Below are 25,976 nucleotides of genomic sequence, written 5' to 3'. Positions count from 1 at the left end.
ATTAAATAATTATTTTCTAAATGTACTAAAGTACTGAGAATCAAATCTACATTTTAAAATAATATTTTAATTGATTTTTGAGGGGGCACAAAATACAAATCAACAAATAAAAGAGAACAAAATGAATATCTTCAACAAAATTAATTTTAACATTTTTGTTATCATATAACTTTTTGAGTAAATTACTCGATTTATTGCAAATGCATTTTTATGTTTAAAATCACATATCCATATCTCATTTATACTGAAAAAATGCTACCATTATATCCTTATTTTCGAAATTAAACACTTTTAATCTTTAATTTATACGTAGAAATCATGCACACACAAATATTCATTTCATAAAGTAAATTTATTTGAGCGAGAAAATTAAAAACTGCCCTAAATAAAAATATATAAAATTCATATATATAATAATTTATCTATAATAATACTAAGCTTTCGAAAGAAGAGTGATGAGATTAAACTTTTGAAATTGATAATCTAAAGAAAATTTTTCATAAAAAAAAGATTAGAGTGTAATTTTTTTAATTAAAAAATTGATGTCTATTTCGAACAATATTTATTATTATTTATTAAATCACAAATATGACCAAAAAATAAACATTATCTGTAAAGTTGAATTATAAATGTTGTGTATTTATAATTTAATATAGAAAATTACATTAGAAATGTTATTATTATTTATAATTATTCTATTTTATTGCTAATAGTTGAGTGAAAAACAATTATATCTCTTACATATATATAAGCTATAATGTTAAAGAACTTGAGATAAATACGTGTGTTTATTGAAATTATTTTTTTGTGGGAGTTTATTGATGTCCTTTAATTTATTTTAAAGCTATTGATTATTGTATTAGCTGTTTGAGAAAGCATGTGTTTCTCTTATTAGACTATACTATCATAATTAAATAACTTATTTTTATTTATATTCTTTGTTGAAAGACAATTTATCGTAAGAATGATTGAGAAGACAATTTATCGTAAAAATTATTGAGTGATTCGATTTATGATGAACAATATATATAATTGTCTAAAAAGGAATTTTATAGTAGTTTTTCTACAGATACTATTTTTCAAAATCAAATACTTAAATACATAATAGATGATATTTTTCTCAAATAATATATTTATAGAAGATTATTATCTTATAAAGTGAGAGGTTAAGCATCAGTATAAAGGTTGAATCTTGCCTAAAATAAAGGGACTAATTAAGCCATTTTACAAATATATTATATATATAATTTGTCTCATCTTTATTTAAAAAACAAACTAACTAAATGACATAGGGTAGCAAATGAAAATGCAATGAAGTTAATAATTTGTCAATATTGTAAGTAAAGTAAATGTGATTAATCATGATAAGATAAAATGCATGCAACAACATAGAATATATTACAAATATTTATAAGGTAAAAAATACATCGAATTAGAAAAAATTGATTTTGTAGGTCCGTTACAATATTTTTTAATTCAATGATTAAATTAAAATGCAGATAACAAAATAAATCTCATTGCACATGTTTAGAAGGTAAGTAATTCCCTAAGGCCTAAACACACATAAGTTAATTAAATCGAATCTAGTTTTGTAGGTAGTTTGCTTCGTATATTTTTTAATGATAACTTTTACATATAGCTACTTAAAAATAGCTTAATTATTTTTTTATAGCTATAGTTTGATAATTACAATTCGTAGCTATATGTTATGTGGATGAGAGAGGAGAGTGAAACTGGGAGAGAGAGGTGAGAGAGGAGGGAAAAGAGTGAGAGAAAGGTGAATTATATATGTATATCAGTTAGATAATTGTATATTATACATATGTATTTGTATATATGGCAAGCGAGATTGGGAGAAGGAGGAGAGAGGCGAGCGAGATTGAATAGGAAGGAGAGAGACAAGCGATATTGGGAGAGGGAGGAGAGAGGTGAGCGAGAGAGGGCAAAGAGTGGGAGAACAAAAAACACGTAAGAACAAAAAAATATTTCGTAAGTTATTTACATTTTTTCTATAATTTCATATATTTTTTTTTATAAAAAAATCTTTAATTTTAACACACAAAATATTTATAAAGACTATTTTTTTTTATATATTCAAGTTGCAAGTCATTACTATGAAATTGAAGAAAATTGATTTCCTAAGTCATTAATTTCACGGTAAAATTAAAATACAGTCAACAAACTAATTAATCACATTGCAAATATTACAAGGTAAGTATCAAAAAACACGTAAGAACAAAAAAATATTTCGTAAGTTATTTACATTTTTTCTATAATTCCATATTTTTCTTTATAATTTTTTTTTAATTTTAAACATAAAATATTTAAAAAGACTATTTTTTGTATATATTCAAGTTGCTAGTGATTACTATCAAATTGGAAAAAATTTACATCCTAAGTCATTAATTTCACGGTGAAATTAAAATTTAGTCAACGAACTAATTAATCACATTGCAAATAATACAAGGTAAGTAAATTTCAAAAAATACGTAAGTCAAAAAAATCGTAAGTTATTTACATTTTTTCTTTAATTTCATATTTTTCTTTATAAAAATTCTTTAATTTTAACACAGCAAATATTTATAAAGACTATATATATATATATATATATATATATTCAAGTTGCAAGTGATTACGATCATATTGGAGAAAATTGATTTTCTAAGTCATTAACTTTACGGTCAAATTAAAATATAGTCAACGAACTAATTAATCACATTGCAAATATTACAAGGTAATTAAATTTTAAAAAACACGTAAGTCAAAAAAAAGTATCTCGTAAGTTATTTACATTTTTTCTTTGATTTCATAATTTTCTTTATAAAAAATCTTTAATTCTAACACATAAAATATTTATAGAGACTATTTTATATATTCAAGTTGCAAAATTACTATCAAATTGGAGAAAATTGATTTCGCAAGTCATTATTTTCGCGGTTAAATTAAAATATAGTCAACGTACTAAATCACATTACAAGGTAAGTAAATTTCAAAATACACGTAAGTCAAACAAAATATTTCGTAAGTTATCCACTTTTTCCCTTTAATTTCATAATTTCCTTTTTAAAAAATCTTTAGTTTTAACTTTAGAATATTTATAAAGACTATTTCTTTTAATATATTCAAGTTGCAAGTAATTACTATCAAATTGAAGAGAATTTATTTCGTAAGCCACTAATTTAATAATAAAATTAAAATATATTCAACTAACTAAATCATATTGCAAATATTACAAGGTAAGCAAACTTCAAAATACACATAAATCAAGAAAAAATAATTTCATAAGTTATTAATATCTTTTTTTTTAAATTCATAATTATCTTTGAAAAATCTTTAATTTTAACACAGAAAATATTTATAAAGACAATTTTTTTAATATTCAAATTACAAACGATCGCTATCTTTCCAAACTTAAATAAATAAAGAATTCGTTATAATTAAAATAAAGCTAATGATCAACCATGACAAGATAAAATACATGCAACAAATTGCAAATATTTACAAGGCAAGTATATCTCCAAATATGTATAGATTATTTATAATTTTATGACTCTTTTTTTCATAGGAAACATAATAATTATTTTTTTACATATAAAAATCTAAAAAATTATTTTCTTTTATTAAGTGACCAAAAAAAAAAAAAGAAGATAAAAATAATAAATTTCCATTAAAATTCCTAAACTACCCTTTGGCAATTTAAACCCCTCTTTTTAATCTCTTTATTTTTCCTTCTTTCACTATACTAAAAAATTTTCTTTTGTTCGTCGCCTAGCCCAAGGACTCGAACTGAAGAGAAAGTCCTTGGATCGATTCGATCGTTTCTACGTTGCATTCTTCGTCGCCGATTTGCTGATTTTCCGGTCAACCGTTTTCCGGCAATGACTCTCATGACTCCTCCTCCAGTTGAAGTACGTAATCTCTCATACCTGTTCTACACTTCTCTTACACCGCAACTTGTCGAGTTTTATTTTTTAGTTTTATTTTTTTGTTGAAAGTAAGGTTCGTATAGTTATAGGATTGAAGAAGTGGTGAATTTTTATCAATAAGAGATGTCGGAGTGAAGTTTCATGTAAAAGTTTTGATTTGAATGCGGCAATGGTGAAATTCTAGGGATTAGGTTAATCGGAAGTGTGGAGTAACTTGAGATCGAATATTTTGGTTTGTTTTTGTTATTTTAGCAGCCTGAAGACGAGGAGATGCTTGTTCCTAATTCAGATTTTCCTGTAGAAGGTCCGCAGCCTATGGAAGGTAAATCTTTTACTTTCTTCTGTAGTAGTTATATATATATTTATATATGCACACACTGATAAGTTATTGCTGTTTTGCTGGATTGTAGTTATAGGTGTTCACTTTTTGCTTTTGTTTTCTGCTACTTGAATGTTTATTTTGTTGCTTTTGTGGATTTATAGATTTTTTTTTTAATTAAAGTTGGTTTTTTTAATTGTTGTTAGTTGCGACTGCGGATACGGCTAGTACGGTGGAGGGTCCACAAGTGGATGATCCGCCATCTGGTAGGTTTGCGTGGACGATAGAGAAATTTTCGAGGTTGAATGTAAAGAAGCTATACTCGGAAGTTTTCAATGTGGGAGGATATAAATGGTAATATTTTGTGTTTTTTTTTTGGGTGGATTGTTTTATTGTTTTTTATATGTAAGTGATTTGACGTCGTTAGTGGTCCGTTATGTATGGCAGGAGGATCTTGATATTCCCTAAAGGTAACAATGCGGACCAATTGTCATTGTATTTGGATGTTGCCGATTCACCGTCATTGCCTTATGGATGGAGTAGATATGCTCATTTTAGCTTAGGTGTGCTCAACCAAGCTCATACCAAGTTTACAGTGAGGAAAGGTCAGAATTTTTGTTTATTGAATAAGAGACATGAAGTTGTGTATATTTAACTGCTGATAGAAGATTTACTGTTGGTTGAGTACGTTATGTGTTTGTGCCTTTTGAGACATTGCTCGTTAGTTGCAGAGAGATTGTGAAATAATAGATTCTCCAGGTTTTACTTATTTAAGGCGGTGTCACTTGCATAATTGTTAGATTTTTTTATCATAAAGAACCGAGTGTTATGAATGTTCATTCAACATATAGTTTTTTGTTTTGTTGATGAAGTAAGAAGAGATCCATTGAAAGAATCAATAAGACGCAACAAAATTACAAAGGGGAATAACAAGGGAGTTTGCTCAGTTACAAAAATTAGCTTAATCTACATCTGCAAGACTCAGGAGAAAACCCCATCAAAAATACGTTCACAACTAGTTACAGGAGCCTGCATTGCCCAGCTAAATACATTCAGTAAGCACTTAGCTTCAAGGTCAATATTAGAAGTAGAAAATCTATCAAATCACCTACGGTTCCTTTCGTTCCAACATGTAGTTATCTTAATTAGAAGTTGATAAATCCCATAATCAGGTTAATTCTATTATCAACTAATTGTGCTAGCTGCTGGCACAAGAAAAGGTTGAGCGAAGAACAGAGAAGAATCTGGGACATTCTGCCAGCTTGTATGTGGTGGACATTGTGGAAAGAGAGAAACCAATGTGTTTTGAGGGAAAAGTCTAATGTACCAGATCAAGCTTAACTTTATATTTTTTCTTAGTTTTTTGATGTAGAATAGAAAATGTATATGAGGCTGAAACTTTGACAGATGTCATGTTCCACTCAAGATTAATGGAACTCCTCTTTCAATATGGATGTACATGTTTCAGCATCTTCTGCTGCCCTTTGGAATGAATTTTTTTTGAGAAAGGTAACATATATATTATAAACAAAGGGATACACCCAAGATGATCCAATATTAATTACAACCAGAGACCATATTAGTACTAACAACCTCCTAGAAGTAATCTAAAATGCTAGGAGTATCCTCTTCTTCTTGAGTATACTCATGTTTACACCAAAAGTAGAAAAACAACTGGACAATTCATCTTCATTTTTTGTAGGGAGCAACTTCTATACTCAAAACACCTCAGGTTCCTCTTTTCTGGATAGTCCACCATATATAAGATGGGACAATCTTCCATCTCTCCCTGTGACCCGACTGATTTCCATCCGTATTCCAGCAGGCTAAAGCGTACTTTATGTTCTTGGCATGTAGACCAACTAATGCCCCTTAGGTTGATGAAAATCTGCCACAATTTCACAGTATCTCCACAAAATGTAGAAAGAGGTGATCTATTGTTTATACCTCACTTTCACAAAAAAACATCTGGAGCAGAGTTGAATCCCCTTTTCATTAGGTTATCTTGAGTCAGAGCGGCGTGTTTGGGAAACAATCATGTGAATCATGCTATAATAGCATCCATTCTGTTCATTACATTGGCTGTAGGAAACACGGACATCATGTAAGTAGGTAAGACATCTAAGACACTATTGATGAGTGCGACTCTACCACCCAAGGACAAATATTGGCTTTTCCAATTGACAAGCTTCTTCTCACATTTTCCAGAACAGTATTCCAAATACCCTTTGATTTGCTCTTGGCTCCCAAAGGCATGCCAAGATATACAGCTGGGTAAATGGAACTCTTACCCTATAGTTAATGTGGAGGCCTGAAATTTTTCTGGACTAATTAAAAAAATATATTTCGAAATGCACTTTCAACAATAATAAGTGAAGGGAAAGAGAGGCTGCATATGCTGTCGTGTTGGTATAGGGATGTGTGAATGCTAATTGTAAGCGTGCCACATCTTATTGGCGGAAGATGTAGTGGCAGGTTCACCTAGATCACCGAAATCTGCACTTCTGCTATTTCGTAGAAAGGCCTATTTAATATTGGACCATGGAACTTTGTAGGGATGCCGTTGATGAAACGTTGATTCATTAATTCTTACAATATATATTTATATTTATTAGTCCACCCAGTGTTAGTCATTTTAGGGTCTTGACTAAATTTTCTTAATCAGTCATTTAATAGAGTTTCCAAAGATATTTTTTTCGTGGTGCACAAGAAGATACTCCTTATATACGTGCAATATTATTATTTTTTTCACTTGAGATTGTTCGTTCTGCAATTTCTTATTGGATGCTCTAAACAGTTCTCTGTATTAGCTCAAGGAATCATTGTTCCTTTGTATTACGTTTATAATTAGCAAGGATTATGCACGTGTCACCTTCTTGGTGCCAAGTACTGAAATTTATTTTTACTTACCCTAAAAACTTAAAGTAGAAAAAAGAATAAGAAAAGCAAGGATTTGAGTCTTCACTAGTTCAAAGAGATATGACTGTTTCTTCTTATGTTTAGAGGTAAGTCTTGCATTAAACAATTGTAGTATATAACTCATTATGTATCCCTCCATATCTCGCAATTAAAATAACTAGGGCCCAAAACATTTCGGTCATCTATGTAGTCTACCAAAAAGGCCCACCTTCTTTATATATACCAGTTTTAGCCCAATTAGTGTATATTTTGAAAGCACTTTTTCAGCCTAATTAAAACCCTATTTTTTAATCTTTCTCCGGCCCCCCTTCTGCTCAAATGTGCCTACTTCTTGATTCTCTTCTTCTATTCTCCGCCTTTTCTCACTCTATAGTCATAAGTGTTTAAATTTCAACCACGAGCTCCAAATAATATAAGGATCAAACCCCAAATATTGGTTTGTGCTAACATCAACAAAATAAAAGAGACCCATTTTGAATTTCTTCATGTATTTTCAAGGTCTCCAATGGTGTTTTTTATATGCTTCAACAAGTTACTTCGAAATAAATGAAGAAGCATGAATTTAACACTTCTATTGGTTTATAAATGGAAAAATGCTTCCGAAAGGTATGTAAATTGGAACGGATGGTGTTTATCCTAAAGTCGTATGCGTTGGGGAGTGAAATTATGTTCTATAGGATTCGGAGTTGCTAGATCTTGGGAAAACATTCATGCATCAGGACATGGAAATATATATTCAACCCAATGCATGTTTCCTTTTGAGTTTACCGAAATGTGATATTTATACACGGTTATATACTCCCTCTATTTCAATTTGTTTGTCTTTCCTTTTATGTCCAATTAAAAAGGAATGCTTCTTTCTGTTTTTGACATCTCTCTATAATTATCTTTCCACCTAACATTTAAGCTAAGTTGCTCGGACTTTCACTTTTAGTGCTGCACCGTGTCGACATGACGTGGTGTGGGATCCGTACTGTATTCGGTCAAATGATTTGGGTATAGAGAAATCTAGGGCTGATACAATAATTGTAATCAAAACAAAGGCTAGGGCGAAGTTGAAGAAAATGAAATTCTATGTTGGTACTTCTCTTTATATCTCTTTACGGGGTTTTCCTCTTGATCAATATTTACTCCTCAGTGTACCTTGTAAGTTTTCCACATAATTTCTCATAATTTTGACACAGAACTCTATGTTTAGATATTCTAATTATATTTTTAAGTTGAATCCTCGCATCCTTATTCGTACTTGGATCCGTACCCTCGAATTTTAAAATTTAGATCATGAAGATTCAAAAGTCCGTTTTACTTTACTTCGTACCTAGTCAAAATCAGTCAAACAAATTGAAACGGAGGGAGTAATAGTTATATATGGTTCTTCTACAATGTATATTTATGTATAACATTGTATATAAGGTGTTAAACAGGTATTACATGGGGAATAGGTGTGTGTATCCTCAGAAAGTGCAAAAGTAAAACTGAAAAAAGTTAAAAAGTTACTAATATTGGAAGAGACTACACTTCTTTTCAACTATTTGGTTATTCCAGATGTAAAACTTTTTTGGGCTATGTTAACTGTTTTTTTGTAAACTGACCTGTACATTTGCATAAACCTTCCGTAATCATCTCTAGAACACTTGTTGCTGAAATTAATACAGTGCTACTTTAACCAGTAAAATATAAGCAAAATTATTATATTCTATGATTTACCTATTTTCTGTTTTTTTTTTAAAAATAGTTTTCTGCCAGATGTACATGCTTGTGCAGAAATTTAGTTGATTATCTTAGTTTTCATTCATTTCAGGAAAGCAGATTAAATATCCCCTTAATTTCCTTTTTGATAAGGAGATATCCCCTTATGCTTGAAACTACCACTGTCGTTTGGATGACTGCAGGAATTATGTAGGTGGTCTATGTTTTTTTTTCTGGGGAAATATCTATAACCTGACTGGGAATATTCTTGACTTTATTTTAAGACTGTGATGTTTGCTGAAGTTGAATAAATGCTATAAAGGTTTGTCGAGCTTCGAAATGAATCTTTAAAGCTCTGATAAAGGATTTTGAAGCAGCTTATTAGAGAAACTCAGCTGATGCCAGGATTGACATACCTTTGCTTCGGAAAGATAGGATGAGCGCTGGGGGATACATTGAAGGCTAATCTTAGTTCTATTGGCATCTTATCTTGAGAGTATCTTTAATCTCCTTTATTTTCATTTTCAGATAAGCTAGTGTGAGTCTGAGCATTCTCTGATTTATGGCTCTTAAGATTTTTATTCTTAATGGATGCTTCTTTTTATGTTCTCTCCCTTTTGATGGTACTAATTTGTGCAAAATATTATTATGATTTGCTAAGTAGACTGCTGACAATTTAGTTAATGTTATGATCCATATGGCAAACATTTGCTGTAAATATTGACACCTTCTTGGGGCAATCTATGAAACTTACTTCAAAAAATGGTTGTCATGGCAGACACTCAGCACCAGTTTAATGCAAGGGAGAGTGACTGGGGTTTCACATCTTTCATGCCTTTAAGTGAATTATATGATCCCAGCAGAGGTTTTATTATGGATGATACTGTTATAGTTGAAGCTGATGTTTCTGTTCGTAAGGTTGCTGATTACTGGTCCCATGACTCTAAGAAGGAGACTGGTTGTGTTGGCCTTAAGAATCAGGGAGCCACTTGTTATATGAACTCTCTCCTCCAAACATTGTATCATATTTCTTACTTTAGAAAGGTTAGCCTTGAAAAGCATGAGTAATTTCGTTGTTATTATTTTCCTGGAGGTGTGACTAATTCACACGTTTTTCAGGCTGTGTATCATATGCCAACAACTGAGAATGACAATCCATCTGGGAGCATCCCTTTGGCTTTGCAGAGTCTGTTCTATAAGCTACAGTACAGTGACACTAGTGTAGCAACAAAAGAGTTGACGAAGTCCTTTGGATGGGACTCAAATGATTCTTTCACGCAGCATGATGTACAAGAACTTAACAGGGTTCTTTGTGAAAAACTTGAAGATAAAATGAAGGTAATTTATAATTGTGTAACACGTGAACCTAAAATAAATTGTACCGTAGATGGTATGCTTATTTAGATTTGAGACAATTTTTTATGGATTAGTATATGGGTTTCTTTGGCTCAGGGAACCGTTGTAGAGGGAACAATACAACAACTGTTCGAGGGGCATCATATGAATTATATTGAATGTATCAATGTGGATTACAGATCAACAAGAAAAGAATCTTTTTATGGTATGTATGGAACCAATATATATTTTTTCATGTTTTTTCTTGTTAAACACAGAATGCCTCATTGTGAGTTTTAACTTTCAATCATGTTTCATTTGACAGACTTGCAGCTTGACGTCAAAGGGTGTCGTGATATCTACGCTTCTTTTGACAAGTATGTTGAAGTAGAACGCCTTGAGGGTGACAATAAATACCATGCAGAAAAATATGGTTTACAGGTTAAATCCCTTCACTGATTTTTGAATGACGGTTTGCAGAGTTGGTTAGATATTAAATTTGTGCCATTATTTTGAGCCACCAAAGGAAGGATATAATTGGTATTTGAAGTGTAATGTATATGGAGAGGCAAAAAGATACTAATTAATGTTTCTCACAAAATAGAAAAAGGCATTTTACAGAAACATGCCCTTTAAAATGACCTCGTCTGGCATCTATGCCCTTCAACTTTATACAATTTTAAGTGTCTAGTGCACACCCAAAGTTAGAAGGCGTAAATGCCAATTGAGGTCAAGTTAAACGACATGTTCATGTATTATGCCTAATAAAAATCAAGTAGGTGAAATTTGGAAAGGCACCTGGTAAGTGTTTTGTGTTTCTTACTTTCTTTTTCCCCCCTATCAAATAAATGAATCTTGTTCTACATTTGGGGGCAGCATTAGCTCGATTGCTCTAAGTCGCCTTTATGAAGAATCTCTCCGCCAATGCAGATTCAAGTCCCGAAAGCAGCATTTCCTTACCTTCTTGTATTCATCCAAAAAAAAAATAAAAATAAAAAAAAGAAACAGAATGAAGCTGTAGTTGGTTGGTTATTAGTATTATGGTCTCTGTTTTTTTTTGTTAAAAATAATTGTATATGTTGACTGTTATCTTTGTTGCTACTTACCTGAACTTCCATTTTTCAGGATGCTCGGAAAGGTGTCCTTTTTGTTGACTTCCCCCCTGTTCTTCAGCTTCAGTTAAAACGTTTTGAATATGATTTTGCACGGGATACTATGGTCAAGGTATTTCATTTATTACTCTCATGTGGTTAATGTATAAAATAGATTCCTCATGCCTATGAATAAGGGAGTATAGAACTGACTCCTTACACGATTGTATAGGCATAACCAAGAGGAGTAAATGGTTTATTTTATTATATGCTGGGTCTAGTGTTTTCCAAACCCATATGCGAGCCAGTTATGGTAGAAAACATATGATTTCTTTCTTGTGATACTGGTGTTGTCTGGTCCAACGTGCACGAATCTTGACTAATTAATACCGGGTAACTCTGTTTAACAAGATAGAGACAGATGAGAATAAATTAGTTAGTTTTTTTTTCCTTGCTGCCTGTACTGAGATTTGACTACTGATCTCTCAGATTCTGCATCCCAGCTTCATTGACCTCTAGGAGACACCCTTGGGTGCTTAGAGAATGTCTGAAATTTCTCATGGGTTTTCAGTAATTCTACCTTATGTGGTTCTTCCCATTTCATTGCTTCCTTAATCATTACTCAAATCAGAATTCTCAGTCAATGACTAAAGAAGGGTGTATGAGACTAAATTAATTAACTCTTAATGCCAATATCTCCGAATAGGCTTAAAAAGGAGATAGAAATGAATGTGGGAGTCTCCCTTGTCAGTCCTAAACTAAGTCTTAGCTCTTAACTTTTCAGCAAATTCTGTTTAGAAAGAAACTAGAGAGAAGACTTGAACTCATAAAAAAACTCTGATTGTAAATGAAGAAATAAAAAGTTGGAATGGGTGCTGAAAGTAGTGTTGGACAATATCTGGAGCCTTGTTTTTATTAGGCCGACAATTTCAGTTTATAACCGTCTTGTCTTTTACTTTATCTTTCCTTGATATTATTTTTGAGGGTAAGGAATCAACTTATCTCAGTATCACTCTTTTAGTTGCTTTATGAGGATATGACTTGTATCTTTCTCCAGCTCTAATCAAAAAAATATGTTTCAACATGATGGTAATTTCTGATTCTCTTTTTGAATTGATTGAATAGATAAATGACAGATATGAGTTTCCTTTACAACTCGACCTTGATAGAGAGAATGGAAAATATTTATCTCCAGATGCTGATCGAAGCGTTCGGAATCTCTATACTCTTCATAGGTATCAATCTCTTTCCTCCAATGAAGCATAAATGATTTTCTATTTTTTAATGCTTCTTTTCTTGCCATTTGGCAATGTGATCTTACTTTGTCATGTGGTTGCGTTGAGAGAATTCCTTTATCATCTCGCATTATTCATGTTGACAAATTTCTCTTTTGGTTAACTTTTACTAACTTTATGCTTGTGATTAGTTGAGTAGGTCAGTTCTACCCATTTTTACATACAGATTTGAATCATCTAATCATAAGAGCCACATTATATCATTCTGTTTACTTCTTCATGGATAATTCTTTGCTGTTTTCCTTGTCTAGTTAACTTTTACTTGACAATGTGGCTCATTTAAACTAAATATGCTACAGACTCTTTAACTTTCTTAGACATAGTTAGATTGCTTCTAAGTACTAACAACTTGATTTCCCATGGTTTGGTGATGTAAAATCAGTCATCTGTCCAGAAGATGTACTCTCTTCTTGATTCCCTTTGTTAGTTGGGATTATATTATTTCTTCTCTGTGAACTTTCCTATTTGAAAACTCTTTAACAATTCTGCTATGGTAGCAATAAGAAAGACTTTTACTGCTGAATTCCATCACTTTGGATTTCTCTCGGAACATTTTACAGGATAGTATAGTTTCTTGGGTAAACATGTAAATTAGGAAATAGAATCCTTCCACTGTGAATCAATGTTTTTAACTCCTTAGCAAGTTTTGAGTTTTGGTTATGAGGTATGGCCTATTGTGCATCTTCTTTCAAGTTAATTAACTGCACAGTTATTGTTTTATTTTCAGTGGTCATCATGCAAGGGATATGCTAATGTGGACATGAATTGCTTTTTCCTGAAAAATAGTAGGATTTAAAACTTGGCATTGAATTTATGATGTAATCTATCTAAATTTTTAACCTTGTTTTAATGCCGGAAAACTTTATGATAGAACTTCAAACACTTCTACCTCATGGTTTAGTTTTGATCAATTTGTTTATGTATTTCCTTGTACACCTTTTTTATTTTTAATGGTGCTTAATATTGAATGTCATCATGCTACTATATTATGCTACACCTGGAAACTTAGTAGCATGATTGCTCAGAGGTGAGTCCATTTTTTCCGTGTTCGTAATAGGAGATTACACAGCTGGAGTTCTTGGTGTCCTATCCATGTAAGGGCTGATTTTAAATATTATTTCACGATTTATGTTTTATTAGAGCAGTAGGGATTCATTCAATAATTGAATGATCCTGTCTAAATGGAAATTAGCACCCTTCTTTTCGCCTCCCTTTCCCCACTTCTTTTCTCCCTTTCCTCGGCCTCAATTTACTGCTTTTGCAATTTCCTCTATTCTGCATTGTAGTTTGATATTTTCTGCTTCTGCTGTGAAAAAAAGATTACATGGGTTTATTTTTTCAGTCTAGACTATGCTATTTTTGATTTTATCTTTGTATACTTGGCACAGACTTCTGAATAGCAGGAAGACTAGGTAATGAGTTTTATTTGATCCTTCTATTTTTGTTTTCAGTGTTTTGGTTCACAGTGGTGGGGTCCATGGGGGACACTATTATGCTTATATCAGACCAACACTCTCTGATCAATGGTATGTATTGTATTGCAGTCAGTAGACACATTTCTTTATCCTTTAATTCTTTGGTTTTCTCTGCTATGTTATTTTTAGTGTTCTCTCACCTACTCTGGGCCATCAGAAGGATGATTTTATCATCTTTATGGCGATATCATTTATTATATTGTCTTTTTTCTTTTCGAAATAAAAGATGTATCGTAAATTTTGGGCAGCAGTTGCCCTTCGATCATTGTTTATAGCTATTTCACTTCCTTGGCACAACGTTTCTGGTTTCTGCTGTCTGTCTTGATTTTTAAGATTCACTATTTCCTATTACTTTTAGGTTTAAATTTGATGATGAGCGTGTGACAAAAGAAGATCCAAAGAGGGCTCTGGAAGAGCAGTATGGTGGTGAGGAGGAGGTCTGTTTCCAATTCTTGCTGTCCTTATATGCATGTGCATTATTTTTTTGTATTATATAGCCCTGTATTCATTTTCCTTCTCCATTTCTTGCAACAGTTGCCTCATACAAACCCTGCGTTCAACAATTCACCATTCAAATTCACAAAATATTCAAATGCATATATGCTTGTTTATATTCGTGAAAGTGACAAAGAAAAGATTATCTGCAATGTGGATGAAAAGGACATTGCGGAGCATCTCAGGGTGTGTGTGCTACATTACTCTGTCCATTTAATTGATGATAATATGGTTGAGTTGTGTCATCTTCTGTCTAACATTATATTGCAGGTAAGGCTAAAGAAAGAGCAAGATGAAAAGGAGCAAAAGAGAAAGGAAAAAGCAGAGGCTCACCTTTATACTATCATCAAGGTTTCCTTTAAGACCTAGTCTTATCCCTCCCCGCTGCATCTTTTGTGTTTGGAAATCTTACTGAAAATTACTCTTGTTATATACTTAGGTTGCTCGTGATGAAGACCTTGGTGAACAAATTGGGAAGGAGATTTATTTTGATCTTTTGGATCATGACAAAGTCCGTAGTTTCCGTATCCAGAAACAGATGGTATTTACGCAATTCAAGGTATGGTTTTGCAATTTATTTTTGTACATATTTATGTAGAAAAAAATTTTGTACTGAAAATTTACATCGTCGTTGCTGTTTAGGTTGCTCTTCTGAAGCATAATATGTAGATACTGCATATATATGCCTCAGAATTTCTAACATAAATAGAAATATCTCCTCTTGAACAGCTTCATTTTTTAGATTGGGTAGTTGCATGATTAAATATAGTATCAAAGATGGCAAAGGTTCTGATTTTGAGTTTAGTCTTGAATAAAATATTCTCATGTGCTTGGCTCAAGAAAAAAGTTGGCTCTAAGAAAAGAATTAGGTCCACAGGTGAAGGGGCGTGTTGCATGCACAAAACAATAGGATACAAGTTCTAAAACTATATAGGGATTTTAGATGATGTGATAAAAAATAATTCAACAAGAACATATAGACTCTTAAAATGCAGGTACTAACAATGGAGGTTCAAGTGCCACGTGTATGTCTTCTGAAATATGGGTAATGGAACGTAAATTTGATGTTGAGATTTTAATATCTAACTTTGAGTTAGAAGATAACCTTCAGATTCTGATTGCAAATTTAGGTGAATGATTCTTGAAAAATTGGAATCTGATGGTTCAGCTTTTCGTATGCTGTATGCTAATTGCCAAGTCAAACAGTTATAGCCAATATTTGTGTATTTTGTCAGCCCTTTTACCTCTTATGTTTGTATCATACTATCATTTAATGGTAAGTCTTTTTTCAGGAGGAGGTTGCTAAGGTATTGGGTATACCCGTGCAATTCCAGCGGTATTGGCTATGGGCAAAACGACAAAATCACACATATCGGCCTAATCGGCCATTGACACCTCAAGAGGAAGTTCAGTCGGTGAGTTGTCTGACTGTTTACTTTTCTATTGTGTTTTGTGGAGCTGAATTAGGAGTGCACTGCAGTTGTATCCATATTCTAGAAAGTGTCCTCTGTTTTTAAGTATTGAGCAACTGGCGTATTTAAACCTTACTAGCTTTCCAATCACTTCTACTATTCTGCTTGCATCAACATACTGATCAAAACTGGGACAAGTATTATATTTGCTCTTTATGCTATCTATCAGTACAATTTGATTGACATTTAGTAGAAACAAAAATTTGGCTAAAAAAGGATTTTTTTTCAATAGACTAACAGGGAAGTAATGAATCAATACTTTCATAGACATTGCAGCAAATAATTCAAGGGAATGTCCAGTAATTACACAAGCAAAAAAACATCATGCTAAGATCAAGCATGCATTTCACGGGATTTGTCATCTGTATCTATTGCATTGTTGTAGGTGTATATGGCTAGGAAAACAGGATAGTTGTTTGCGTCCATGCACCTTTCTTTTTTATATCATTTATACCTAACCATGCTTGTCTTTTTTTTTTGCTTCCGTTGTTTCTTTGTGAAAATACATCTTTCATGTGGGACATTTCTTATCTTCCTTCTGCATATTGATTTTTTGGTACACATATCTTGCACTGCTTTAATTTGTAACACAAAACATAGTATGCTTCCTCGAGTCTGTTAGTAACAGATGTATTTTTGTGGTGAATCTTAAATCTGTTATCCTAAAATTGATTATGAGCTTCTCCCCCAGATCTTGTCTTGCTCTGCAAAATAGATCGTCTAAACAGAATTTATTGCTGACTATTTGGATACTCTTTGCGGTTTGTTTTTGTCCACATCTGATTTCCCCCCTCTTCCCCTGTCCTTTCTCTCCTGGGAAAAAGAGACAAAAACATGCGTTTGTTGATATTCAGTGTTTGGAACTTCTCACTTTATAGCTTCCCTTTTAGAGTATGTTTGATTTGTGTGATGAGATGGGTTGAAGAGACATCATGATGAGTCATTTATCATCCGGTCTTTGGATGTGAACAAAATGAGTTATCTTTTCTCTTTTTGATAAATAAGATAACTCATCCTATTTGAATGTGGAAAGATTCAAGAACGATGAGCTGGCTTTTGGACATAAGTTAGATCCAAGTTCCATTTTCTTTACATGCTATTAGACCCATCCTTATTTTTGGCTTACTCAATGTTGGGTTTGTTCAATGTTATGTTGTTCATGCTTTAATTCTCTAGCTCTGAGCAACGTGTTTTTGGGGGTGTCAAAGTGCCTACATTGGTCGAGGGTGTGGACACTTGTTTTTTTGTATGTTCTTAGAACAATCCTCCTCTCATGAGCTAGTTCTGTTGTTAAGTTAAGCCTAAAGTTCATTTCTTGACAATTAGCGTGATGTGAGTGTGGATGAGACATCAAAATGAATCATCATCTCATCATGTCGTAGGTTGTGAGATGGGGATGCATTAAGCTGACCCATACTTATTTTGTTTTCATTAATATTGAGACATCTTGATTGATTTAGAGCTCTGCATGTCTGAATGTTAAGATGTGTATTATGATTTAGAGATCTGAATTCACATTAAGATGTGTAGTATGATTTAGAGATCTGAATTCACATTTGAATATTAAGATATGTATTCAAAATCTGAATACTAAATAGTTAAGATTGTTTGTTTTCTCTATACCTGAATGTATACAATTTTTGTAATAAGAATAATAAATGTAAAATTCAAATAAAATACTAAATTGACCTAATGGTGATTGTGTCTGTCGATTTGGGATGATGACTATTGAAGGTGGTCGTGGGTAGTATCTTATGATATAGTTGTTGCAGTAGTGATTAACTGTGGTTGTTTTTGTTGGTGGGAGCTGATAAATAGTAGTGGAATGATATTAGACAACTGATGGCGGTTAGTGATATATAATGTTTTGACTAATGATGATAATTATGAGTAGTGATTTGTGGATGTGATAACGGTTGGTGGTGATGATTGCAGATGACAACTTATGGCGATGACGATTGATTTTGGTGATTAGCAATAGTGGTGGTTGTGGCTGGGCTAGTGATGGTGGTTGTGGATGGTAGATGGTGGTAATTGTGGCTGAAATGGTGGTTGTGAGTGGTGGGTGAAAGTAGATGAAATAGCGATGAATTGTCATTGTAGCAATTCTTAATAGACATCTTAATGATATTAAGTCTTTGATACAGATCTTAATCTTTAGGCCTATTAAGACCCATTAAGCGGTGGTAAAATAAGAAAAATAAGCACACTTAATGAGTGAGATTTGACTTGGACGGTGTTAAGAAAAAAAGAACACTTCTGAAATTTTTGGTCTGAAACAATCCTTAGATATTTTCGTGGATGTAAATCATTTCATCAAGGGTAAATGGGAAATTTTAAGTTAAATGTTTCTAATTATAGGAAGGTGACAAACTTTTTGGGATAAACTACAAAGGAATGGGTGCCACATAAAATAGGATAGAGGGAGTATTAATAAGGTGATTAGTCCTCCTTGGATGTTGGAAAATTGCCAGGATGAGCATCCTAAGACACTTTGGATGTTGAAAAATTGTCAGGATGAACATCCCAAGACTTTTTTTATTCCAATGTAAGAGATGTAGTATTGTGAACCAGAGGTATTAATCATCCAGGATCATAGCTTCGTGCAGGAACCATCCCACCTTATGAAATCGATAATTGCTTAACAACTGCTGCAGTTATTTTAATCACTTAGTTTCAGTGGTGTATTTTTTCCTATGAATGGTACTTTTCTGTTGTTTGTTCAGCCGAGGGTCTTTCGGAAACAACCTCTCTACCTTCTCAAAGGTAGTGGTAAGGTCTACTTGCACTCTACCGTCCCCAAACCCCACTTGTGGGAACATACTGGGATGTTGTTGTTGTTGGTGTATTTGGTTTGTCGAATTACCAAGGTTGGTGCTTGATTGACTTGGTGCTAATGATCTTGCGCAATGTATTTCAGGTTGGACAATTGAGAGAGGTCTCTAATAAAACAAGTAACGCGGAGCTAAAGCTTTATTTGGAAGTTGAAGTTGGCCTGGTAATGGAATATTGCATACTCATTTTCCAGTTTAGGGTTCACACTTTGAATTTTTGTTGGGGCAGTTGCTGTACTTTTGGGTATATCAAGTTTTATGTTTTGCACTTTTTGCATCTTGTGTTGTTGTAGGATTTGCAACCTTGTCCTCCGCCTGAGAAGACCAAAGAAGATATTCTTCTATTTTTCAAACTGTATGACCCTCTAAAAGAGGAGATTAGGTATTTCTTCTTGCCTCTATAGGTTGAAATCCGTGCTTTATAAGAGGAGTTGTTATGCTTGTCTAGTTTGGGATCTCTGATATCATCTCTAATTGGAAAGTGCATCATTGGTTATTAAAAATAAAAAATGGAAAGTGCATCTTCTTCTCATTATTAGAGCCTGCAGACATGGCTGGTATATGAAATGTGACAATGACAATTTGTCAAGTCCTTTCAGAAAACCTGCGGGCATATGCAGCAGATCCCGTTTGGCTAAGATCTTTGATGACTGGTTCATAAACCACTAATGCTTTAGTCTCGTGTTAAGTGTGTTCACATAGTGACTAAGGTTCTAACAATTTGATGTTGGACTGTTCGACATGGTAGACATCTTACTCCTGTAACACAGATGTTTTATAACCTGAGATTATTGTGGGGAAAAACCTACTTCAGTTTCATTGCAGTCTATGCAATTTTTTGCACTTGATGTAGGCATTAAGAGTTTGTCAGAGGTCTATAGTCGTGAGAAATATTAGTTAATTGCTGAAACCTCGATCTGTACATTCTGTTATAGGGCACAATTCAAATTTTTAACGACGTATTTGATATCCTGAAACTTGTGATATCATTGTTCACGTACTTTGGTGTCTGTATATAAGTTGCCATGCAATAATGGGGCTTTGTCTATTGTTTACTTGGTTTTCCTTCTTGTTATCACTTATCAGGTATGTTGGGCGGCTCTTTGTAAAAGGAAGTGGCAAGCCATTGGACATATTGTCCAAGCTAAATGAGTTGGCTGGATTTTCACCTGATGAAGAGATTGAACTCTTTGAGGTTAATTTTTTTTTTCTTATCTCGCTACCAGTATGTTAACCCACAGCAGTTATATAGGTGGCTTGAGCTTAATATCATGTTCTATTGACAGGAAATAAAATTTGAACCCAATGTGATGTGTGAACCTATTGATTGCAATCTAACATTTTGTAGCAGTCAGGTACGAGCTATTACTTGCCATCTGTATACTGTTACACGTTCGCTGGGTGGCCAGTTGCTTTCAGTTGTTCTGATTTTCATTTCTTCTGGTGGATTTGTTGTATGATACTCCTTTGGTTTTTCAGCTTGAAGATGGGGACATTATTTGCTTCCAGAAACCCGTTCGGAGTCAAACTAGTGAACAATATCGATTTTCTGATGTTCCTTCATTTTTAGAGTATGTGCACAATCGCCAGGTATGTGTTGCACCTTGTTTTTTCTTATTGCCTTTTGGCTCTTGGAGCTAGATTGGTGGTTACCTTTATGAAATAGAATTGTTCCCCTTTGATGAAGGCAGTACCTTTGGTTGTACTCCTACCTTGACTCCATCGCACGCAATTTTGTTTTCAGTTTATGTGACACTGTTTCATTTGTATTAAGTTTCAAAAGAGCTCTGAATATTTTGTGTGGCTTGATAGCTAAGATAAAAGTTTTCCATGTGATTGCTCCCAGGTTGTTCACTTCCGCTCATTGGAAAAACCCAAGGAGGAGGATTTTAGTCTCGAGTTGTATGTATCTGTTTCAGTAAGTTAATGAGAAGCTTTTTCCAGTCTTGTTTAATTCATTGATGTTTAACAAACTCTAGGTCAAAGCTGAACACCTATGATGAAGTAGTAGAGAGTTTGGCTCGCCATCTCCGCTTGGATGACCCATCTAAAATAAGGCTTACATCACATAACTGCTACTCACAGCAGCCAAAACCTCAGCCAATAAAGTATCGAGGAGTGGACCGTCTTACAGAAATGCTGGTTCACTATAATCAGGTAATGTAGGAACAGAGTCTACTTTGGTTAGGGCTAATTGAAACTTTTTTAAAATGTATTTATAACCTTGTGGCTCTTAGTATTTACCAGCGACTACATTTTGCTTACTCTCCCTCCTCTTTGGACAGACTTCAGACATTTTGTATTATGAAGTCCTTGATATTCCATTACCAGAGCTACAGTGCTTAAAAACTCTCAAAGTCGCCTTTTATAATGCTGCAAAATATGAAGTAAGTGCTACACATACTTATACATTTTGTGTAGAGTTTGATAAGGGTTTGTACAGTCTCCTACACTCATATCTAAAATCTTGGGATGTTCATTTTCAGGTGACAATCCATACTATTAGATTGCCAAAACAAAGTACTGTGGATGATGTCCTTAATCATCTTAAGACAAAGGTACTTTTGAATTTTCTATTGCTATAAAGTGTGATGCCTCGATATAAAAGTAGTGATGCCTTCTTCATATTGTTTTTACCACCCTAAACTGTAAAACCTGAAAGTAGAAAATAGGAAGAAAGTAAGAATAACATTTCATGTCTTGCCCCAGCCATGCTATGTCTTAATTTAGAGAGAACAAGCTGGTGTCCACATTTAGATGTTATCTGATAACCTATATTTTATTGGAAGGTTCTCTGATAACTGATTAGTACACTGGTATAAGTTCATTTTTCATTAAGATCTATTTCTGTCAGATGTTTTTGCTGATCTTGTCTCATGGAATTGAATAGGTTGAGTTGTCACATCCAGATGCTGAACTAAGGTTGCTGGAAGTTTTCTATCACAAGATATATAAGGTACCATTTATGTTGCATAACTTCCTTCTGCTGTAGATCAGTATCTTCTGAAAATTCTTCAATGCGCACAGATAGAGTTGCTGTGGGAGTATTATACGATTACCCTTTCTTTGTTTTCTAAATGATCTTTCAATCGTAAGTGTTGAACAATAGAGTGTGCATGTCTGTGTGCCCATGCCTGACATACATTACATATAGACAGAAGGACAATACACATTAACACACACAAACAGTTCGATGCACTTTGAAGTAGATAAGAACTCATGAAAGGACATGCAATATCATGCTTCTCAGCTTTGCTTCTTGGTAGCATTTGTAACATATCCTCTTCATTTATTTTGCAGATTTTTCCACCTACTGAAAGGATTGAGAACATAAATGATCAGTACTGGACCTTGCGTGCAGAAGAGGTACACTGAATGTTCTGTTGTTAGTTCCCTTTATTTTATGCAGAAGAGCAGGTCTAGGTTTTGCTGGGAATATTAGGGGTTATCGTGCATCTATTTGAATGTTTTGCTGTAATCTTTGTGATTGTCTCAATGCTCCTGTAAAAAGATATTTCCTCTTTGAATGCTTCTGACACATTCCCCAGAAACACTCTCTGTCTTACTTCTTCGGAGAGAGTGTCATCTTTTCCGGTGACTGAGAGTTAGAATCCTCCACCCATTCCTTATGCTAGTATGCTAACGAAATAAACGAACTCTGTGATGGAAATTAATAGAAGCCAAGTGTGAGGAGAAGTTACAACTCCATATTCAGTCGATTTATGGAGGTCCATAAGAGCCCTGTGTAATGAGTTGAAAAGCTTTATAAAGACCAAAGTGAACAATGGGGTTAAACCTGTTTCTGGAAAGATGATTGACATGAGGAAGACAACCTAGAAAGGCTGCTCTCAGAGATACACTCCTTAGCATATTAGCAACATAGCACCATAGCAGAGGTATGGTCATCAGAAGAGTGGAGGTTCAACTTCAGATGGCAGTCCATTGACTGGGAAATTCAATGGATGGCTGAATTTATTAATCTAATTGAACATTTTAGTGGACGATATCAACCTGCAGCCAAGCAAGGGTCCTTCTGATGCACTTAACTTTGAGTTTACTGACACGAATGATGAGATTTTTGGTGTTAGTTGTTGCTGTCATATTTTGCAAATAAAGTGTGTAGTGGTGGATGACTGCACTTTCCGTTACTGCTGTGGTGCTGCTGTGCGGGCAGCATTGAGTCTTTGCGGTCCAGCTGGTCCTTTGGGTTCTGCTTAGGCCATTAGTGTTTTACAGTCCAGCTGATCCTAAGAGTTTTGCTTAGGTCATTGGTGTTGTCCTGTTTATTTCTCCACGTATATACTTATGGCCTGGACCCATCAAATAAATCAGGGAAGAAAAAGGTCTAAAGTCTTCACCAACAAAGAGAAAAACATGTCTAGAGATGAATCAACTCAAGTTTATAGCCTTCAGTTAGAGTTTAATATTGTCGACATTTCTTAGATGTTTATCTAATTAATGTCTTTAACTTTTCTCCATTACAGATCCCTGAAGAGGAGAAAAACCTGGGTCCTCTTGATCGTTTGATTCATGTTTACCATTTTACGAAGGACACAACTCAAAACCAAGCAGTAAGTACATCTATCCAAATTGATAAGTGTCTGATATATATAGCTATAGTTACAATCAGTGTATATGGTGGATGTTCTATCCTCAGTTAATTGTTTTTGATTCCATCCCTTAGCAGCATGTACAAAACTTTGGCGAACCATTTTTTTTGGTTATTCATGAGGGTGAGACACTGGCTGAAGTTAAAGTGCGCATTCAGAGAAAATTGCAGGTTCCAGATGAGGAGTTTTCAAAGGTATTCAAGCTTCCTTCTTTGCATCGTTGTTTCTATACTGAGTAATCTTGGAAAATTTCTAGGTTCAGTATTAGTATAGAGGGTTCTCGGGTTCTATTTATTCTAGTTATTTACACGTTCAGTATTATTATAGAGGGTTCATGTGTTTTATCTATTCTAGTTATTTACACGTTCTACTTTCACTATGCAGTGGGCGTTTGCGTTTGTGTCCATGGGCCGTCCTGACTACCTCCGGGATTCAGATATTGTATCTATTCGTTTTCAGGTATTTGCTCCTTTTCCGTCCATATCCTCCCTCTATTGTCCTTGTATAATGTTTGATTATTCTGTTCTCTTATTGGTTTCCAGAGGAGAGATGTTTATGGTGCTTGGGAGCAGTATCTGGGATTAGAGCATGCTGACAATGGTCCTAAAAGGTCATATGCTTCCAACCAGGTATGCTACTTTTTCTGTTATGCTGGTGATGATTAGCGTATAAGGCAACCATCCAAGTGGACCAACAAGTCTTTAATCATTGAAATGCAAAAATATAACAGCTAATTTTCTTTTGAGGTCCTTTTTTCTGAGATATCTTTTGACGCTAGTTGAGCAACAATCAGCCCCATCTGTCAATTTAACGCAAGCCTTGCTCTAGCTTTCAACATGCTAATGAACCTGAATACATTGTTATATATATTTACTTTATAAGACTACTTCATGGGTGGCGATTCTTGGTTGCCTGAAATTGGTTTTCTTGATCTTTTACCTGTGCGCTCAGTCTCTTTTGTATTGAAATCCTACCACAGTGAGATTAACCTTTTTAGAATTCAGGAACGTATTGTTTGCCTTACCTTTCAAGTTAAAAATCAGACCATTTTATTAAATAAGCTAACCCAAAGCTAGTTTAATAATGCAGTACTGCTAATTCACAAGTGATAATACTTCATATTAGTTGGTGTATAATTGGCTCATATTGGTACTGCAGAATCGACCCACTTTTGACAAGCCTGTTCGGATCTACAACTAGTCTTCTAAATGACTGATCAATACCATGGATGGAGCATGTAAAATCCCGCGAAGAAGCAGGCACTAGGATCATCAGAAGATGGCAGCTAACAGTTAATGCAGTGATGTCTCGGTGGTAATATAACTTTTGCCCTCCAAACGCGGCAAGCAACACCGTATTTTATTTAAGCAAGGTTTAGGTGGCTGAAAACGTTGATTCCATTGTAATTTTAGGCAACGCAAATGATTTTGGGTGGACGTATATAGAGGGTATAGATGTTTATTTTGACATTTCCTATTTCTCACTTTTGGCATTCTCAGTTGTCTCATAATTATATTTTCTGGAAAACTAATGATGTAGAAGAACACAAGGCTGGGATATCCCATAGTGACATTGTTGTAGAACAGTTGAAAGGGATATCTCACAGTTTTTAGCGTCTCTGTTTGCAAAATGTCCGTCTCGTAATAATTGGATTCATCATTTTCTATTTAAATTTGAATGAAATAGAGTCACCCGTCTTAGTTCGGTGGAAAGAGCTGTTCAGTATTTGTTATGCTATAGTATTAGAGGTGTGTGCTAAGTGATTCAAAATACTATAATTATCAAAATAGAAAAAGGAACCAAGGATGGAGGCAGAATTATTTAGATGTTATGTTATTTCTTGCTGTAAATGGTTATTTGGAAGATGTTTAAAATGATATTCTCTTTAATTATTTTGCTAGTTCACACCAAGAAAATCAAAAAAATGCCAGAAATTTTCTAATTCGAAACTATATTTGATACTCATATTTGATCAAATTATTCTTTAATAGTGTACTCATATATATATATTTTTCATTATTTCTTTCCTATGTAGTATTAATTAAAAAAGAATATAGAAGGTTCGAGCTGCCGTGACGTTTTGGTCATCAGGAGTCTTAAGTTGTCACTTGTCATATAATATATTATGTTATTACAGAGTATATATTTTTCTTTTTTACGATAGATTTATTATTATTTTTTTAATCGATCTAAAGAATGAAACATTTTAATTAAGCGTTTTAACTTCACACGATTTAACTTTACACTTTCTATTTTATCATTAATAAAATAATTTTATATTCACACTGATCACAAGTTTAGAATTTTTTTTTAAAAAAAAACAGATAAGAAAAATAGAAGCATAATGGGTGTGTTCGGCATGAAGAACAATGTTATTTTTTATGAAAAATAAGTGGATTTTTTTTCTTATTTTCTTGTTCTCAATATGTCAGTGAAAAAAATATCATTCTAAATAAACAATAATAACAACAAATCTAGTGAAATTTCATAAGTGAGGTCTGAATAGATGGAGTCTC

The 25,976-nt window shown here is 33.6% G+C and overlaps 1 protein-coding gene across 4 annotated transcripts; it reads left to right on the top strand.

Annotated features, from left to right (window-relative positions):
• Positions 1 to 3,739: 3,739 nt before the first annotated feature.
• On the top strand, positions 3,740 to 25,172 carry LOC107004751 (ubiquitin carboxyl-terminal hydrolase 13-like). Of its 4 annotated transcripts, none has more exons than XM_015203089.1 (32): positions 3,740 to 3,908; positions 4,179 to 4,248; positions 4,452 to 4,599; positions 4,693 to 4,850; positions 9,632 to 9,897; positions 9,973 to 10,191; positions 10,306 to 10,414; positions 10,514 to 10,629; positions 11,314 to 11,412; positions 12,405 to 12,514; positions 14,026 to 14,100; positions 14,408 to 14,486; positions 14,584 to 14,730; positions 14,815 to 14,895; positions 14,984 to 15,103; positions 15,837 to 15,959; positions 18,937 to 19,014; positions 19,144 to 19,232; positions 19,937 to 20,045; positions 20,137 to 20,205; positions 20,330 to 20,440; positions 20,697 to 20,752; positions 20,830 to 21,007; positions 21,136 to 21,237; positions 21,337 to 21,408; positions 21,741 to 21,806; positions 22,151 to 22,216; positions 23,335 to 23,421; positions 23,538 to 23,654; positions 23,845 to 23,919; positions 24,003 to 24,089; positions 24,619 to 25,172. In XM_015203089.1, exons 1-32 carry the CDS (start codon positions 3,879 to 3,881, stop codon positions 24,658 to 24,660), a joined length of 3,354 nt encoding a protein of 1,117 aa, XP_015058575.1. In that variant the 5' UTR covers positions 3,740 to 3,878; the 3' UTR covers positions 24,661 to 25,172. The 4 variants fall into 4 exon arrangements, with proteins under 4 accessions (XP_015058575.1, XP_015058574.1, XP_015058577.1 ...); XM_015203088.1 differs by having other exon boundaries at positions 23,535 to 23,654; XM_015203091.2 differs by having other exon boundaries at positions 3,746 to 3,908; positions 4,182 to 4,248.
• Positions 25,173 to 25,976: the final 804 nt, after the last annotated feature.

The sequence above is a fragment of the Solanum pennellii genome, chromosome 11 (genome assembly GCF_001406875.1).
Source record: "Solanum pennellii chromosome 11, SPENNV200".
NCBI lineage: Eukaryota > Viridiplantae > Streptophyta > Magnoliopsida > Solanales > Solanaceae > Solanum > Solanum pennellii.
This window is presented reverse-complemented; position numbering and strand designations above follow the sequence as displayed.

Coding starts and splice junctions, on each gene's coding strand:
- LOC107004751 (XM_015203088.1), top strand. CDS start 3,879: ATGACTCTCATGACTCCTCCTCCAGTTGAA. Junction 3,909..4,178: donor TGACTCCTCCTCCAGTTGAA/GTACGTAATCTC, acceptor TTGTTATTTTAG/CAGCCTGAAGACGAGGAGAT. Junction 10,415..10,513: donor AAGAAAAGAATCTTTTTATG/GTATGTATGGAA, acceptor TTCATTTGACAG/ACTTGCAGCTTGACGTCAAA.